Source organism: Rhipicephalus sanguineus, chromosome 1 (assembly GCF_013339695.2).
Source record: "Rhipicephalus sanguineus isolate Rsan-2018 chromosome 1, BIME_Rsan_1.4, whole genome shotgun sequence".
Taxonomy (NCBI): domain Eukaryota; kingdom Metazoa; phylum Arthropoda; class Arachnida; order Ixodida; family Ixodidae; genus Rhipicephalus; species Rhipicephalus sanguineus.
Window position 1 is genome coordinate 91,580,977 of NC_051176.1, and position 19,411 is coordinate 91,600,387.

A 19,411-nucleotide genomic window follows, 5' to 3' on the forward strand; every position below is an offset into this window, starting at 1 on the left:
CAAAGTGCAACAAAAGAATCTCACCTCCATGACACACTTAAACTAGGCACTGCACTGTGCAGAATAGGCTGCACTGCACACTCTTACTTCAATGTAGAAGTCCTCTGGAAACAAGAGCCCTGGTGGGAAAGGTAAACTAACTGGTAATCTAATTACTAAGCTGAATAGATTGAGGCTGGACCTTGGAATTGCAAAAAAGCAATTTAAAGGCCATGGAAAGCCGCCATGGCCAACAACCATGTTACTTCAAAGAATGTGACGTGAAATCACACTGTGTGTCCAGAAAGCCCAAAGTGATGGTGTTGCCAAAATTCCGCAAAGGAAGTAGCTGCATGTGTGTACTACAAAATGCTAGGAGCAGATTTTTCAATTTTGCTGTTGTAAATTTTCAAGTGGGGACATGGAGTGTAGAATATATCTTTATTCTTGGACTAAGTTTAATGAAAATTGCTACCAAGACCAAGATTTTTATGATGATTTAAAAAATGTAATTACTTTTTACAGAGGCTGAATGGTCTCGGAAAAAATTCACACTAATCACCTATTGCTTATAGTAGGCTTGTGCGAATATTCGAGCAGTTCGATTATTCGAACGAATATTACAGTATTCGAATATTCGAACGAATATTACAGTATTCGAATTCACTTCGAAACGAATTTAAATTATTCTAAATTTCGAAGTGTTCGAAATGAACGAATAGACACATATATATATATATATAAACCGCATGTAACCCCCTGTAAAGGTGGTTTCACTGCAGCGCAGCAATGCTACGCCGTGAATACACCTTGCCAGGAGAAATCCGCACTACCGCGAAGCTCCACTTCAAGGTTAAATGAACAAATTACCCTCGCATCGATTCATCATTCTTGAAGTTTAAAAGCTAGTATACCGGCTTATATGCTCTAAGTATAGTAAATTTTAAAATGCAACGCATTTTACAGGCTATCACTTGCATTCTACTGAAAGTCAAATCCTGCTACTATTCAAAGTTGCTTTCACTTCCTTTGAACCAAAAATAATGACATTTGCACATGCCTTTTTCAATTTTAAAAAAACTCGTGCAGTTTAGTTGGGTCATGACAAATATGCTCATTTTTCTTTATAATATGTGATCTATACTATTTGAATTCGATTCGAAATTATTCGACCAAATCACTATTCACTTCGAACCTAAAATTTACTATTCGCACAAGCCTAGCTTACAGGACGAAGGGCAAGGAGAAGACTGGTTAGAATGGTAATAGTATTGACATATGGGTGGATACTACAAAGTGTAGAGAACACAAATGTAAGAATGCTTCATTGTACCTTGCAAGAATTAGCAATTTTACAGCAACTTGAAGTTTAATGTCCTTACATGGCTATCATGTAGTGCAATAAGCAGCCAGATTAATTCAAGACACCCTCCATGACTAGTATGATGGCACATTAGGAAATGAAGGAGGCGCAGATGGCAGCTTGTGCATGCTCTCCAGTTGCAGTATTCTCTTTATACTGGAAAGCCTAACCTTCACAGAGTGAACTTTCTCAATGAAGTCTGCATGTCAAAAAATGATGCAAGATGCACTGCACCTTTTCGCTGCACTGCTATCAACCATCGTCTGACGCTGTCAAGTGCAAAACCATGCAATGACTGATTTTGCACCGCTTGCATGCTCACATCTACTTTTATAATGTCCGATCGCAAGAAAACAGTTGTGGTGGTACAAAAACAAAAACAAAAAAAGAGAGAAAAGAACTTGTAGGTGTCAGCGCACCCAAACGTTCATGGGTACACCACTGCCGCCAATCCCATCAGGCAGCAGCTGGAAATAGTGCCTGCGGATAGGCTTGAGCAAGTTGCCACATGTTCAATACTTCTGGCATTGGTAAAAACATCTGGCCATGCAACATCAGAGGCGCATCTCTGATGTTCCCCATTGTGATGTCGGATGAAGTGTGCCGCTTCGGCACCGGAAATTTGCTCCATGAAGATCACGCTTTATATCAATGGAGCGACTGAGAGGTAAAACCTTTTGACTAGCAGACTGTGGCTTCACAGTTCAAATGCGTGCAGGGTGCTGCAGATAATTTTCTGTATTTCTTTGAAATTTCTTGCAAAGCTTCTTGGATTCCTGGAACAATCATCAACAACCCGGGTGGGCATTAGAATGGCACGACAAAGTGCCATCTTGAAGACTGGTGGAGGCATGACGCGCTGCAATGCAGTCAAGACCAGAAGAAAAAGGGGGACAACGTTGCTAAAACTCCATTTTGTGACATGTGAGAACAAACAACATTTTAGTTTATTATTATCATCATTACTTTCTTGTCTTTGCCCCAGACAATATTCCTCGGTGGTGCATTAAAATGGGTACTGCATCAACACCATCAGCATCAGTGTCACTATGGAGAGTGAGCATATAACAGCGCTGTAAAAAATTAAAAAATGCTCCTATCACTGGCTTTTATATTGCATTAATCCTCTAATGCAGAATAAGATGTTTTCAAGTCTTCAAGGTGTATGTCTGATTCACAAGCAGCAGCATAGGCTAGCAAGTGCACGACACTGTCCTCCTCCTTCCTTACTTTTTGAGCATACCTGAAGATGGTCGATGATACATCCATCAGTCTCATGAGACAACACTTTCCTGCAGGACATGCAAATGGCACATAGTATAATAGTGGAGCATCCCCATCTCAAATCACAGATAAGCTTGATGGGAATTACATAGGTATGCCATTTCCAAGTCTTGAGGGGGCAGTGCACATGACCGGACTCAATGGTGCATCAACGACATGCTCTTGAAACTATACACTGGCCAGACTGAATACGATGTCAATGATATTCTTACGGATTTCACTCAAAAAGCAAGAAACAAGGAAGTGCCCACATTTACTAGCCCACATTAATTCCTATGAATTTGAACTACAAACTTGAAGTATGAAATATGAAGATTTCAATGCTACTTCAAGGCTGGTGATGGAATAAATTTTTTATCAATAAGAATGGCAGCTCATGTATTGGTGACGTGAGTAGGTTTTGCTGCACTTGGCATAGTACAAATTTCCAAGCATCTGTTGGTGATATGCTCATGTTTATATGGCTTTGCTGTGATAATGCTTGGCGCACCAGCATGACATAATGTATGGCTTTGACTCCACTCTACTGATAAACAGTTAACAGCAGCACTTGTGTTCTGTCTCTCTATTGCACACATCATTCTGTCACACCCATTTACAGCAAATTTTCCTTACAGCAACACAAAATTGATTTCTTTGAATAACTACTGAGATCAATCTTTCATAGCCTTTGATATCAAATCAAATACTTTACCTTGAATCCTGCAGTAATTTTCCTTTGCCTAAGGATATGTAATGATTCATGGTGTCAAGTATTTTTTAGTCGGAAGACAACACCTATTAATTGGAGCATTACATGATTCAAACAAAACTTCATGCATTTTAATTCTTAACAGGACGTCTATAAGCCAGTAGGCTGTGAGCTCCACTTAGTGTGAAGGGCAAAGTGGCAAAAATTCAGAATCAAGGTGCTTAGTCATTGGTCCAGATGCACATGTCCTTCCTCCCACACTGCCGATGCACAAAAAATGGTGTACATGCACATCAAAGTCTTTCCCACTGTCTATGCAAACAGTTACAGCAGAAATGACATCATGGCCCCCCTGAAGGTGAATCAGAACCTGCAGATAAGTAGTGGCTTGATGCAGCAATACCTTCAGTCATGTCAAGCATCCACTTGTCTAAAGCGGATCCCTCTACTGGGCCCCACAGACCCCGCTCCTGAGTCAGCTCTGACTCAGTCTGTAGCCAGTCCTCAAAGACATCCTTCAGAAGATGCTGTTGACCCTGCATTACAAAATTCACCACAAAAAGAAAGACAGGCTTTCAACCCATGGCTGCCTAGGTTTAGGATTTCAATGACCCAAAAGTGAGAATCATGAGTTTGACAATTGATCATGCAATTAAAGCAGTAGGCAAGCACCTATTCATAACCACAATACTCAATAAACTTCATTATGCACAAGTTAAAAAGAAGAAAAAGCAGGGAAGATGGGAAGGTGGGGAAAACTAAATGATCATACAAGTGACAAGTGCTGTTTCACCTAGATATATATGTATATATTATACAGTCCATATGGCACATTGAAATAATTATTTTGCTCTAAACTATACCCACTGACCTCCTCAGTGTGATTGATCTTAGTGAAACAGTCACTTCACCCAGACAAAAAGTTGTACAAAGAAAGTTTTCAACAGTTTTTGCCTTGCGCAAATGGTGAAACTAACATACTGACCTGCTGATGTCGCTTTAACTGCAAGTCGACGAGCTCTTGTACAATGGAAACGTGAACCTGTGTCCACATTTCCACCTCCTTGAAAGGACAAATGAAAAGAGGTCAAACAGTGAAGATGGAAAGATTGACAACACATAAATTGCCTTCTGTCTTAGTGAGGTCACCAGTAAATAAATAAAGAATTGTGCTCGTTACCTAAGTAGCTACTACAGCAAGCCTTCATAATTAACCAAATGAAACAGATTAACTTTGATTATGCTGCACACTGTACAAAAAAAAAAAAGATGCACTGAAGGCTTGCCTGGCTTGTCATGGTGCTCAGAGGCACCTTAGGAGCCTGCTCCCTCTTGATCTTTCGGCTTGCAAGCCTTGAGAGTCCACCGGTCACTTTTTGAAGTTTCTAAGGGGAGGAGAAAACAGAACAAAGATGAGCAGCTCATACCATGTGTTCCATCAATGCTTTAAAGCTTGAAACATGTGCAAGCATCTCTCCATCCTAAGATGCTGACCAGATGGTTTGTCAAGTTTCACAAAGGCTTCGTTCCGGTTTGTGGCATTTGCAGAAGCACAAAGTATATACATATGATTGTCTTTCTGAGTAATAAAACATAATTATAAGAAATCATGCTCCATTATGCCCACCAAGTTCAAGGATACTAGCACTTGTGCAGAAAGTAATGAAAGCATAGCCAGTGTCTGTAACTCGTGTTTGAAATTCTTTACGAAACAAATAATCACAGAGCAAAATAAAAATCTCAGCCTCTGAAACAAGGTGACTAAAGAATCGGGAAGATACAGAAGATATGTTGTCCACAGAATGTTTAACAATGAAATTCTCAATTTGCTAGCCTTCCTTCAACTAGGGATGCAGCCTGTATAAATCCTGCCAGTGATGACAATTGTCACCCCGACAAAGACAACTATGCTTGTCATAACGTTGGCACTGGATCAAAGCATTTCTAGCCCTTGTTCTCACATAATTCCTTTGGTGTATGGAATCTGACAATGTAGCATCCAAAAGGTAGCAAATTTGTTCCATATAGGTAAGACCAGAGCAAACTTCACTGGCACTTGAGTGCACTTACCTGGCTGACAGTCTGCATCTGCGTCTGCATGACTTCCCGCGTGTAGCCACTCTTGCGCTCAAGATCCAGAAAATTGGTCCAAGCACGGCATAGTGGCTCATGCAGAACTTCCCACAGGCTCTGCAGGTCGGGTATCTGGCCTCCTGTGCTGCCCTCGGCTGCGGGCAGTGCCACCTTGCATAACTCTTCCAGGGACTGCACATGCAAGACACAGCCGTTTGCAGCTATGACGAGCCCAGCAAAATGTACTGAACCGTAGTTAGTCCTCTGAACTCCCAATCTCTAACCGTACGCATGCTATGAGTTTTGTATGAATTAATCAGCATCAATTAATTTCATGACGGATGACTGGCCTGTCCTTTACAATACATGCAGTTTAAGCTGCTGTGGTAATGATGTGTCCTGCCACCGCAGGTGTCTGCCAAAGCTATCATCCATGGTAAGTAAAAAAGAAATATAGCAGTTTTTGCTGGAACTGAACAACAGTGCTCTGCATGGGAGTGTTTTATGATTGAGCCACACCAATACTTCTACGCTGCTTTGGAAGGAGACCCCTTAATGGCGTCCTACCACACTACAAGTCACATGTGCAGCTACATAGCAGTTGCACAGTACCACACCAGGCAAGAAGGTTAAAAAGATTGCTGGAGTGGAAATTATCTCCCAAAAATGAAGCCAAACCTATGCCAACTTAGGAGGGGTATGATAAAACAACAGCTGATACATAGAGACATTTTTCATGACTGTCCTAAGAAATTAAAAATATTCAGGAGCCCTTGCCCTAACGGGAAAATGGGGGCAAGCAAAGGTTGGCGTGTGCGTGCCTGACATGCTACTTCTCTTTCTTTTTCTCTAATGCATTGCACAATGCTCCCTCCTAACTGTTTCCTTCCTCCATGCCAGGAATCGGACCGTCATCCACATGTTCAGCAGCGCAACACTTCAGTTGCTACAGGCAACAACGGTTGTCATGCATTCATATCCAGGCAACAATGAAACGGGGCAACGTGAAATGACAAGTCACATTACTAACCTCGATAAAAGATCAGACTGCCGTATCAGAAACGGCTCATCACCGACAAGCCCACAATCGAGAGAGCATCAATTATTGGAAAACGGCGCATACACATGTTACCGAAGCACCTTCGAGGGCCTTATTTGTATTCACCCGCAGTTCTGTACACTAGTGGGCGCCGGGTTTTTTTGCGGTCACACCTACAATGCCAACTTGTGAGGCATAAAAGCTTTGCTTAAGAACTAACAATTGGCCATAACGTGTCATCGAGATGTTGCAGGAAGTGAAAATGCCACAAATTATGCTGCTACATTCAATCATGCCATTTGCGATTTAAGTAAGAATTGTAATATCGAATTGCCACAGAAAGTCAATGATGATTATAATCTTTAGTGGCATTCCCTCTGAAACTATGTGGTAACAAGCAACCACTTAGCCACCTAACAAAAAACATTATCTTGCGCCTTGCGAGAAGCCTTGGTGCTTAAAGATTGCAGTGCTTGCATAACAGAAGAATCTCATTAAATGGAACCTAAAGGGAATCAAAAGATATGCAGAGGTGCAGCACAATCTGTTAAAATAATACATATAGTCGACTCAACATTATTGGGTATGTTAAGCATAAAGAAGTGAATGTATCAGCTAAAACATGTTGGCGGGCTAGTTGGTTAGTATTCATCACAGAGTGAGTAAGCGTGACTTCATGAGGACGTAGAAAGAAGAGAGAGCGCTGTGTCTGTGTCCGTTATCTTTCTACGTCCTTGTGTAAGTCGTGCTTACTCACTCTGCAATGTATCAGCTGGTTCGTCCATCAGTATAGGGCATGTCTGATGGCCATCAGATGGAGCAGGCTTTGCTAGTTACGGTTTCAAGGAGGCGCCAGTGACATATTTCAAACAAACAGCTCTTACGGCTCCATCGGTGGCTGAATAACACACAGCTGTGCATGGATAGCATTTGTCATTGTTTATTAGAAATGCCTTTCTGTACAGAAGGCAGATGTTGCAAGACTATATTTGACTGTGCTTCTTTAGGTAAAAATAGTTTAGAGCTTGCTTCTATGGTTCCGTTTACAGGTGGTTACAAAAACTTTGGTTCCGATAAATGAAAGGTTTTCTGTGTAATCCAAATACGAAACCAACTAACTAAAGTACTTTTGTTCCACTTAACAGTAGTTCCATTTTAGGCCATTTCCCCCGAATGAGATCCACCGTGTATAGGTATTTGTATTTTATTTTCTACGAGTACGATGTAGTAAAAAAAAACACACACTGACAAGTGTGCCTTTGCGACAATGAGAGGTAGGCAGACCCTTCATCCTCACACAACTAAAACAATTCAGGTAAATATGCTCCATGACGTTTTCCACATATTGACTGGAGGCTACACAGATAGCAAAGTACAGAGCAGTAGTTGCACTGTATCGCGCCAGGCATCACGCAATGAGAGATGCTTGGCACTCATTCTGCGATAGCCTCAGTAGCACTGCATAGGCTGCCATGACTCTTTGAACGTTGAATTAGCGTGTCAGACGTAGAGATGTTTACAAGGGCAAATTTGATTCTCTGGAACTGGCCATGGCTCTCTCCCTCGAGGACCACCTACAGTGATTATGAAGGGCCAGGATGCGACCAGAGCTCAAGGCATCCTGGAATAATGACGCCCCTCTGAAGATTTTCACAAAATGAAAAATCATTCTTTCTCTCTCTCGATTCCCTGGCAGGAAGTAGAGTTTCCATGAGAGGAAACACCACTTTGTGTGTTTTTGTGCTGTAAATCCATTTGGTATGCGGCTGTCACTAGGCTTGTCTGCTTGCAATGCCTTAACCTGGTGAGCAGCCCTTGGTAAACCAAACAAACTAATTTTATGTTCCCACTGTGGTTAAATTCAAGAAGGTGAACAGAATAAAAAAAAAAAAGACAAATCCTACTCATCCAAACCTTATTTTGTCTTACTTTTTGTCAAGCAAAACATAACACATCTATCAGATCACTTTACCGTATTTATTGGAATCTAAGCCGACGTTTTTTTTAAAAAAACGATGTGCAAAAGTTGGGGGTCGGCTTAGATTCGAGTATAGATTCGAGTACAATGATTAAGGTTTTTTTTTGGCTTTGTGAATTTCGGGGGTCGGCTTAGAATCGGGGCCGGCCTAGATTCGAGTAAGTACGGTATACGTTCAGGAGTTCGGGTGCTTACGCAAGTCGTTTTGTGGCCAACCTATCTTTGAGAAATATGAATAATTAAGAAGTCCTCTGGCAGCAAGGAAAGGGGCTGGCTGTTTTTAACTGGGCCATTTAACTATTAACCTGAGGACAGCCAGAAGCTCAATGAATACAGAAGTACAGTAGCATGCAAAACACTGTCACAATGATTTCAACAAATTACAACGGGGTGACTGCAATAGAAAGTATGCCTTACAACTAAGGCAGCCAGAAAAGCACAGCTGTGAATAGCAGGGTATAATGCGCAAGGTATCGCTTCCATAATAACCAATATGGGTAGCTGCATGCCAATAAAAAAAAAAAATTTGGACATCAATAAACAAAGAAATGGTATTTCACCCCCTTTATGTTATAATATACATGGGTACCTTCAAAGAACTCAACATCTACTAAGGCTGAGAAGATACGTACTACAAGAGGATAAAACCCATACATACAGTGGAACCTCGCTGTTACGTTCCTCACTGCTGCGTTTTCCCGGCTGTTACGTCGTTTTCCGCCGGCCCCGGCATAGCTCCCATAGGATACAATGTATTGGGAACCCCGCTGTTACGTCGTAACTGTCGGACCGTTCCCGTATGATACGTCGCGAAGTGCGCTCGGAGCCGACCGAGTGACTACCAAAGAGAGCGGCCATGATGCATTTTCACGCAGCTTGGCCTCGTGTGACCGTAATATTAGCCGCATGAGAGGTGCAAGCAACAGAATCTTTCAATTGATGGAAACAAAAGCATGGCCTTCGAGATTCAAATTGCAAAGATGGCGTCTATGACGTAACTGCTCGCGAAAGCAAGGCCTTCGAGATTGGCATTTACTATTGACAAAACCATAGCCTTTGAGATTTGTATTGCACAAACATGGCGTGTATGACGTAATTGCTTGCGAAAGCAAGGCCTTCGAGATTGGCATTCACTTCTGCCATCGTGTTGGCGTAGACTCATCATCATCGTTATATGTCGGAGAACGGGAGGAGTTCCAGCTGGTTGGAGCTCGCATGGTCGTGCGTGCGGTTCGCGGTCGGTCTCGCTGCGCCGGTCGTGATTGCGTGTGCTTAGTTCTTTCATGTCTACAGCTGTTGGTGTTAAAGAAATCACATACGTTGATTACATTTCTGTGGATGAGGCCGTCCTAAGCTCCGCGTTTCTATCCATAGACTAGATCGCGGCTGAGCGCGCCAATTTTCGTGCAAAATTCTGTACCACTAAATATTTTGCCGTTTTTCCTGTTTTTCGGCTCTTACGTTTCCCGTCTCTTACGTTTATTTCCTACGGTCCCTTCAAAAACGTATCAGCGGGGTTCTACTGTATATATATACTACAGCTTGCACAGAATGTACATGGTGCCAAATATTACCAGACACAGACACTCACATTGCATGCATCCTTTAACATAAACCTGCAAAATTTGGCTGTAATTATTGGTAATATTAGTTTTGTGCATTTTGAGAAACCACTTGACAATTTTCTCGCAAACGGCATTTCAGGTTAAAAGTGTGTTCTTAAAACAACAAAGCAAAATAAAATTAATTTTTCAGCTGCCTTGCAATCCATGCTCTATGTGGAACAATGTAGGGCTATGTTAGAACAATACCTTAGCCAGGATACAAAGCTCACAGAAGAGACTATACTTTTTCCCCTTTCAGAGAGTGCAATAATATAACTTAAGATTTTGATAAAGTTAAAAAGATATTCAAAAAGTGGAGGTTACACTACACAGTATTACAAGTGTCGTTCAGTTATCTTTGTCATAAAGGAAGATAAGTTTTTGAGCACCATCTCCCCAATATCACCAGGAAATGTCACGGGCTGATAGCTCCCCTTCAACCATGGAATCACTTCGCCTGGGAAAAAAGTCCTGCTCTCTCCACGCAAAACAAAGCCTAAAGCAGAAACTTCTGAAGTGGAATGGTGCTCACCTGTCTCTTAGAGAGGTATACTATCTCCCACACTTTGCAGGCTGCTGATGCGACCAACAGGTGTCCTTCTTCAGAAGAGCTCAAGCTTCTGTTATCAGCAGCATTTCTAGTGCGGTCCGAGAAAGACGCAGGGTTTATGTGCCAGGTGGTCCGACGCACCGTCTCCATACTAGAAGAGAGGAAAAGAGAAGCCATGTCCATTGAAAAGGCTTAAAGAGAGCTTTGATTACCTATATATAAAAAAAAGACAGGTATGTTTGCAGGCAGGCATTGTTCAAGCATGGTATGTATTGTTGAAGCATGGTGTGTTTTAACAGGACAGTTATCAACTGTGATACTTCTAAAATTTTTTTCTCTCCAGAGTTCATTATTCTGCACTTACCTGATCTGAGCATCAGCTGTGAGCTGTAGAAGACAATAGCACAGACAGGGAATGAATTCAGCCTCAGAGTTTGCTGCAACCAGCATGAGTGTCCTGTGTATAATCATCTTCTGGAGGCACTCAAGCTTTGTCATTTGATCTGGACAAGGAGAGAGCAGCAGTGGCCCAACTGATATATCACCAGCCAGTAAATGTGAAGCCAGAAAAACACACTGGTACTCAGACTAACCTGCAACACATTCTGTAGGCCTTGAAAGAATAAACAATAAGGTTCTGTTGAGGCTCCTATAGACATTCTCTGTCTGCACATGCATGCCTATAAGAAAAGAGGATCACGAGTTACATCTACAGTTAAATCCCAAACAGGTAACTTGTATAAAAAATGAATTAAAGGTGCGAGAGGGGGGGGGGGAGAGGATGTAAAACACTTTCATAAAAAGCTCGAATTTTTTTAATGCAAAGGATTCTCATCATTACATCAAGCAATAGTATGTGAAAGATTTCTGTCAGAAAGGTGAAGTTTACTAGAAGTACCTTTACACTGAACTGAAAGGTGGGCTTCATTCACTGCACATTACGGTTGTCCAATGAAATCACTTGTACTTGCAGCGGGTAAGCTGTCAGAATCACCACGTTTTCTTTACTTTTCAGCATTAAAAGTTTGCCCGGAAGGTTGACGTTAACTATTAAAAAGAATTTTTTTAAAGGCTGTAACAAAGGTGGGCTTCACCGCATAAAAGTCAGCTCACCACTGTTGCCTGAAGCCAATAAAAAATCCCTCACAGTCAAAGAAGCTGAACTCTTAGACTCGCCTTTTTTTTTCCCAGTACAACTCACTGTGTATGCTCTTGCTACAAGGGATGCCATTTTCAATTACATTGCTGGCTAGCAACAAAAGAAAATGTGTGTGTTCTCAAATTTACTCTCCAGCAGCTCCTTGCGATATCTTACGTTATATACAAACGAGTACAAAATACATGAGCACAATCTGAACAAAGTGCAGAGCATCACAGGAGCTCAAATAGTCTCCAGGACTGCATGAAAAACAAACAAGTGCTGGACGAGCTCAAGTTCATGTCCAAGTGAAAGCCTCCAAATAATTATGCAGTGGTCTATTTTTTTTATCTAAATCCAAATATCGGAAGAATAATTGTCACAGAAAGCAGCAAAAAGAAAAGAAGGAAAGAAAAGATAGCATACCTTTTCGTTTGACCTGGCCAAGAAGTTTAATGATAAAATCCAAAATTTCATGGGGATCCCTGGTGTAAACACCTGAAATGCAGCCAAATGGAAGTACACCGTGTCAAGTCTAATAAAGTACAGACCCAATTTAACAAGATATGCATATAAAGGTCTTACTCTCGTCAAATTGGTGTGTATTTACTTTAGAAAGTTAATCTTGAACATTCTGCTTTTATGTGCAAGAATATTATGGGCTCTGAAGCTGAAACATGCATCTGATGCATTTGCAATGGAAGTAACCAGGCATTCAAACATGCTTTGTATGTTCGAATGCCTGTCACTTACACTATGGGTATCCCATGTTTCACAGGTCAGGTTCACTGTGAATCATGAATGTCTGTTTGCAGTCTCTCTCTCTCTCTCTCTCACACACACACACACACACACACACACACACACACACACACACACACACACACGCACGCACGCACGCACGCACGCACGCACGCGCACACACACACACACACACACACACACACACACACACACACACACACACACACACACACACACACACACACACACACACACTGTCATGGACATTGAAATGGAAAGCTCCACTCCAATTAAAGGCAGACAATGTTGAGCAGACACAAAAATAAATGTTTAGGTAAACAACAGATCCCTACATGCCAAAATAAAAAGAAGCAAAATGGCTTTCCATGGAATAAAACTAAACTTTACAACTTCTTATAAGTGCTAACGGTTCCCTTTAGCCTTTCAGAAATGCATTTGGAAAACACTGAAGTATCCTGTCAGAGCCATGACGCATCCCGATGCAATTTTTGCATTGGCAGCATGTTTAGTGAGGTGAAGTTGTCTTTGCCAGCTGCTAGGCTTGACTGCAATGAGAGGCTCGTAAAAATAGCCTTGGGTGGCCAGCTCAGGAGCAGAAGAGGAACTGAATGAAGATACTGCTTACCGTCTTTACCTTATGCACAGTGCAGAATTGACTGCCACACTGCATACTCAACAGCTAGCTAGAACAACTGCCAGTAACGTTGAAGGACAAGAAAATGTGTAATGCCTCAAATGAAAATAATTCGCATCACCCGATGACAATGTGCCCAACAGTGTTAAAAAATAATGGTGTAAATGACCTGGAGACTTTCTCTTAAACACATATACAGTGCTAGAATAGTATATGCATTTTTCAAGTGATCTTCATGACCTGAATATGTTTAATTGCACCTGCATAAGTATAATCCAAGGATATGTCAAGGCCTTCATCTGAGTTTACCCTTTCAGAGTCAATGACGTAGATTTAGGTATTCCGCGAACACCTTCAAGATGGTCAATGACGTACACATACCTGCCAAGTTTGGAGAAACGGAATCCGGGAGATCTACTCAACGGGGGGGGGGGGGGGTGTACTGCGATAGCAATTATATGGACACTGTCAGGGGGATTTTGCGATCGCCGCTGATCTGTAGAGTCCAAATCGATAACATCGCTTACGCAACGTCTGTTTAACGTGCGAGTAAATGCGCGCTAGCGATAGCGACGAACGCGGTTGAAGCAGAGATGAAACGACCCGGCCGTCACCGTCGCGCGAAGGGCACATTCGATAACATCGCTCCGCGTGCGAGGCCTGTCGTCGCTTGCTTACCAGTTATTTCGTCGGGCAATGGGACCATAAGGGGCGCCGTTGAGACGGGGACAGTCGCAAGCGCTGGTGAACACGCTATCCCGACAGACATCAGTAACGGCTACCGTTTTAAGTGCTGGGCTCTCCACTTAAAGCAGCAGTGACACAAAATTTTGAAGGCGAGATAACTTGTGGGATAGATTTGTGTGTGCACAAATGCATCATCTACGAAATATTAACGGCTGATATAACCTATAACACATTTAGGATCAATTTTTAAATTGCGTGTAGCGCATCTGTACGCGAAACGTCCCACCTCGCGTCACCGTGACGCACAGGGCGCGCAATGCACTGGACGCGCGGGGCAAAACTGGATTTCCGGGAGATTTTCCTATGACCCGTACAACCGGGAGAAACGTTCAAAATCCGGGAGTCTCCCGGGTAATCCGGGAGGCTTGGCAGGTATGCGTACATGTACATCATTGCTTTTATGATTAAAAAGCGTGCCTTTTTCGATCATTTCTCTTGCTTGGCAAGTGCTGCCACATTGCGGGAATACATAGAATTTTTTTCTTGCGCCGATGTCACTCCGTCTTTTTTTGTTTTTTTTAATGCTTTACTACAGTGGTGTGCCGGCTATCGCTTGCGCATGCAGTCGCACGCATCGGCTGGTTTCGGTTTCATCCTTTGGGTGGTTCCCACTTCTTGCGCCCGCAAAACTGATGGCTATCTGGTTTAGAATGTCTCAAGGGGTGACCGCTTTATTACTCTCTCGTTTATTGCTCCCCAGGGCGCAATTATGCCCGTTTCCATGCAGGTGCTGACTTACACAAACGATGCCGCTGAACTTGCGTTTCCTGTTTTGAGGACTAACAGAAACCACTCCCGTCTCGTTGGCAATAAGGCGAAGGATTATTATAGGTTTCTCACTTGTTTTTGCTTTCCTGACGCATGCACAATTATACAATTTTCTTCAGTGCGCTCACCTGTGCAGTTCGCTTGTGCTATGGAAGTGCGCACCGATTGCTCTGCTGCAAGTGAGTCGAGCAGCGATTCCTCCTAATCACCGCCCAACTGCCGAATCAGAATCTGATTCATTGGATGTCAGCCCGTCAGACAAGGAGTTACTTTCGAGTTAAGACTCAGATGTTGATGAACGAGTGACATCTCAAAAGCGTGCACAGTGAGACAGTGCTGACTGTATCAAAGGTCACTTTTCAACCTCCGTGTTTCTACTTGATGCCACTTTGTGCACTTATTTTTGTACGTCTGTGAACTACACAGACATTTATTGCAACACATAATTTTTTAACAGTCGTATAAGCTTTTTTTTTAGAATTTATCCTGCTGTTACTCATGAATAAACCATGTGTATGTAACAACACAAGTGATTTTTTTGTCACTTTACGGTTACCCTAAAAAATTTACGACAATATTTTTCTGAAATAGATTCATCTGAAGAATTTAAGTCAGAAATAAAAAAAAATTGACCCTCGGGTGTCGTATTTGGTGAAAAATTCGACTCTCAAAGGGTTAAATGACATTCAAGTGAGCCGTCAGTATTCTCTGGCTTGGTAGATTGCAGCCCCATTCCTCTTGATCAAGAAATGTCCACTCACCTTGCCAGAGCTTATCAACAAAGCAAGATGTCAGGTAGAAAATATTCGGAGCAATGTTTGAGTATTTGCCACCAGCTGTTATGGGTAAGGCTGTCTGGTCATCCAGCAACACATCAGCTGCCAACAAGTGCTCTCTGAGTGATGAAAGGATTTCTGTCACATATTCTTTTTGCTGACTCAGGGTTGCATGGCTTGGAAAGGCCTGGAACATAGACATAGCTAGCAATGTACAAACACCATGCAACAAGCATGCAGCAACATGGCATACCTGACAAGCTGACTCTAACACTGGCCTTGCACGAATCTAACGTGAGAAAATCTTTTGGATATTTCGAGTAAAAACACTGAAGATGAAATATGTGTACACATTATGACTACAGTAAAATCTCGTTAATTCAGCCCTCGTTAATTAAAAAATTGGATAGTTTGCACCTGTCTTCTGGTCCTAGCAAGCACGTGCATTATTTAATGGCAACAAGACCTTGTTAATTCTAATATATGTGGCTGCACCATGGTTAATCCGAGTGTGACGCGCCAAAAATGTGTGACGAGTGTGGCGCACCAAAAACCGAGCGTGACGCACCAAAAATGTGCAACACAAAAGAGCAAAAACGGTGCTAGTGCTGACCAAAACAAAGTAGCAAAGCCTGCATCACTCCAGTCATAAGTGAGCCATGCAGAAATGACAATGAACCCCAGAATGCTTTGTGCCTATCTGCATTCAGCTAAGCATGGCACTGTGTTGTTCATGTGCCTTCAGAACTGCATGGCTGCCATCAGTGATTGTGTTGTTAGCTACCTAAGGTTCGTCTGCAGCTGATTCAGCAAACAGCAATATTGTTTTGACTTAGTGTGCATTGGCTGGGGCATATGCTTTCAGAACTGCATAAATACCATCTATCGTCACTTTGACTGTGACCACAGCGTATGCAGCGGGCTGTTTTGTTTTGCAGGCAGTAGGGTCACCCAGTGCTTGACAAAGAAACCAGAATACTGAGCAGATGGTATTTTAAAAAAGAGAAGAAAATAAACGTAAAGAACTTTTAGTACTGCAGATAAACTTGATGCTTAGAGCCTCGGTTACACAAAAAAAGAAACTGCCAAATCTATTATAAAACAGCATGTCACTAGAGTCATAGGACTTTCCAGCACAAAGCTCTGTTGCCTGGTGGCTAGTTTGCTGCACCTTGATGTAAAAGGATGAGCAAGGAAGGGAAGCCTTATAATCAGCACGGCTACAAACAAGACGTAGAGTGTTAAAAAAAAATCATTGCAGAAAATCTGCATTAGTATATTGATACAGATACGGTACTAGTTATATTTGGGACACTAAACACACATAGTTTTACAAAAAAAAGAGTAACAGTAATTTTGGGAGGTAGCAAAAACAAAGAAAGAATTCTTAGAAACCTACTGCGATGTGCATGTAAACAAGTGTACATAACAAGCATTCCCAATATACACTCACTTCCAAAACCAGGTCAATGACAGGTGCTTGTTTTGTAGGAAAAGCGAGGGAGAGGCTGTCTACTACAATGACTCTGAGGAAGTCCATGATGTATTTCCGTGCTGCGTGCTTCGACAAACCTGCGTTAGACTCGGAACTTTTGGGGTTTGAGATTATCTGAAATGAAATGGTGAAAAGTAAATAAAATGAGCAGGCTGTAAAAGATAATGGTGCCAAATGTTTTTGAACAGAATTCTGCTTCACCTGAAAATCGTCTGCTGGAGATGCGACTTCGCTCAAGCCATTTGCAAATGGAAACAGTGTGGTTGACAAGGCGCACAGAATGTCCGAGCTCATGCACATGTTCATAAAATCTTGTCGGTTGTTGTAAAGGTACATGAGAAACTGGATGAGTGTCACAGGATGGTCATCCACACCTGTTATGTTCTCTCCTCGTGGCTAAAGGCCAGGAGAGGGTATAGAAAGGGAGAGAGAAAAAATGCCATATTTACAATTAGCATCAATAACCACTAATCAGAGAAAGTTCAGTAATATGAAATTGCACTACTGAAATGAGTTTTGTATCCCAGCATTTCAATGGGGAAAATACTTCGGTGTTCTATGTACACCTTTAACCTACACTAAGGCAGCAGCCACAGGAAATTTCTGACCACAGGAAATTTCTGATCACAATATTTTCCTGGCTAAATTTGCAAGAAAAACCAAGTGCTGTGTGCTGTAATTGACTATTGAACAGATACACAGTATTCTTAGTATGTTTAAATGTTATTTCTTTCTTGCATTTTGCAGAATGAAATTCATTTATCAAGCTATGTCTAAGCTGTATGGAAAAATTGGTGCCAGCTGGAGAGATCTATACCTACATTTTCACACTATTAACCCATTTGTTATCTTCACCACTGTCTATATTTAGTAGGCTGAGAGGGTGAAACTGGAAGTCTCTATGGGACAAATGTACGCAAAGATTAGAAGGGTCCATTTACAGGAACCTCACAAGAGCATTTATATAAGGTACTTTAAGTTGTGGCTACAGGTGAACAAATAATAATTCTGATAAACAATTACAAAATAGGTTTTATAGAACACTTTCTCTAGAATTCAGAACACATAAAAATGGCAATTCTATTACAAAAATTTAGCACAAAAATCAGTACTAGAAAAGAGAGCAATGGGTGGACTTTTGAAAGATTATGAAAGGCAATGATGTTAATCTTAAAACTAATACAGTAGAACCCCACTGATACGTTTTTGAAGGGACCGTAGAAAATAAACGCAAGAGACAGGAAACGCAAGAGCCGAAAAACAAGAAAAACGACAAAATATTTAGTGGTACAGAATTTTATTTCAATGCTTATGAGCAGCACGAAAATTGGCGCGCTCAGCCACGATCCAGTCGACGGATAGAAACGCAGAGCTGGGGACGGCCTCATCTACAGAAATGTAATCAACGTATGTGATTTTTTTAACACCAACAGCTGTAGGCATGAAAGAACTAAGCACACGCAATCACGACCAGCGCGGCGAGTCCGACCGCGAACCGCGCGCACGACCATGCGAGCTCCAACCAGCTCGAACTCTTCCCGTCCTCCGACAAATAACGATGATGATGAGTCTACGCCAACGCGATGGCAGAAGTGAATGCCAATCTCGAAGGCCTTGCTTTCGCAAGCAATTACGTCACAGACGCCATGTTTGTGAAATACAAATCTCAAAGGCTATGCTTTTGTCGACAGTAAATGCCAATCTCGAAGGCCTTGCTTTCGTGAGCAATTACGTCATAGACGCCATCTTTGCAATACGAATCTCGAAGGCGATGCATTTGTTTGCATTAATCGAAAGATCCTGTTGCTTGCACCTCTCATGCGGCTAATGTTACGGTCAAACCAGGTCAAGCTGCGTGAAAACGCACCAATGACCGCTCTCTTCGATAGTCACTCGGTCGGCTCCGAGCGCACTTCGCGACGTATCATACGGGAACGGTCCGACAGTTATGACTTAACAGTGGGGTTCCCAATACATTGTATCCTATGGGAGCTATGCCGGGACCGGAGGAAAACGACGTAACAGCCGGGAAAACGCAGCAGTGAGGAACGTAACAGCGGGGTTCTACTGTAGAAGCCTGGTTATCATTCTAGTTTTTCCCGTGGCTGCAAATCATGGAGCTTGCAGAATAATGAAAGGAAGAAAGCTTGGCTCACTCATGTGGAGTCTTGAGGATTCCATAGACTGCCCAATGAATCAATCTTTTAATTACAATTAAACTCCAGATTAAACTCAAATGTTCTTTTCAAGCAAAGGTACTGATAGAAAACTTTCTTATTTTGGTCATGTAGTGCAAGCTGCTCGTTCAATGTAAGTGAAAGTTAATGCTTCCCAAAGTAGAAAATGAGAGAAATAACATGTTCGCCAATGCACGAGATAGTCAATTACTAGGTACTTGAGGCCACAAGGAAGTGTCAAGGTGAGCATACTCATTAAGTCACTAGGAGTTGACAGCGGCTAAATAGTTCACGACAACAGTCTGATACCAAGGTCATCTCGCAATGGAGGACCTGGATTCACTGATACC

General features: G+C 42.1%; 1 protein-coding gene across 1 annotated transcript in view; it reads right to left on the reverse strand.

The window, feature by feature from the left end:
- Positions 1-19,411, reverse strand: part of LOC119394022 (WD repeat and FYVE domain-containing protein 3) — a gene marked incomplete in the record, with an annotated part of 152,166 nt that overhangs the window by 57,605 nt on the left and 75,150 nt on the right. Inside the window, 11 exon segments of the mRNA XM_037661234.1 lie at positions 3,721-3,853; positions 4,303-4,380; positions 4,604-4,702; positions 5,388-5,582; positions 10,544-10,712; positions 10,926-11,064; positions 11,155-11,241; positions 12,126-12,197; positions 15,375-15,576; positions 16,843-16,998; positions 17,086-17,280. Of these exon segments, the coding sequence (XP_037517162.1) occupies positions 3,721-3,853; positions 4,303-4,380; positions 4,604-4,702; positions 5,388-5,582; positions 10,544-10,712; positions 10,926-11,064; positions 11,155-11,241; positions 12,126-12,197; positions 15,375-15,576; positions 16,843-16,998; positions 17,086-17,280 (1,525 nt within the window).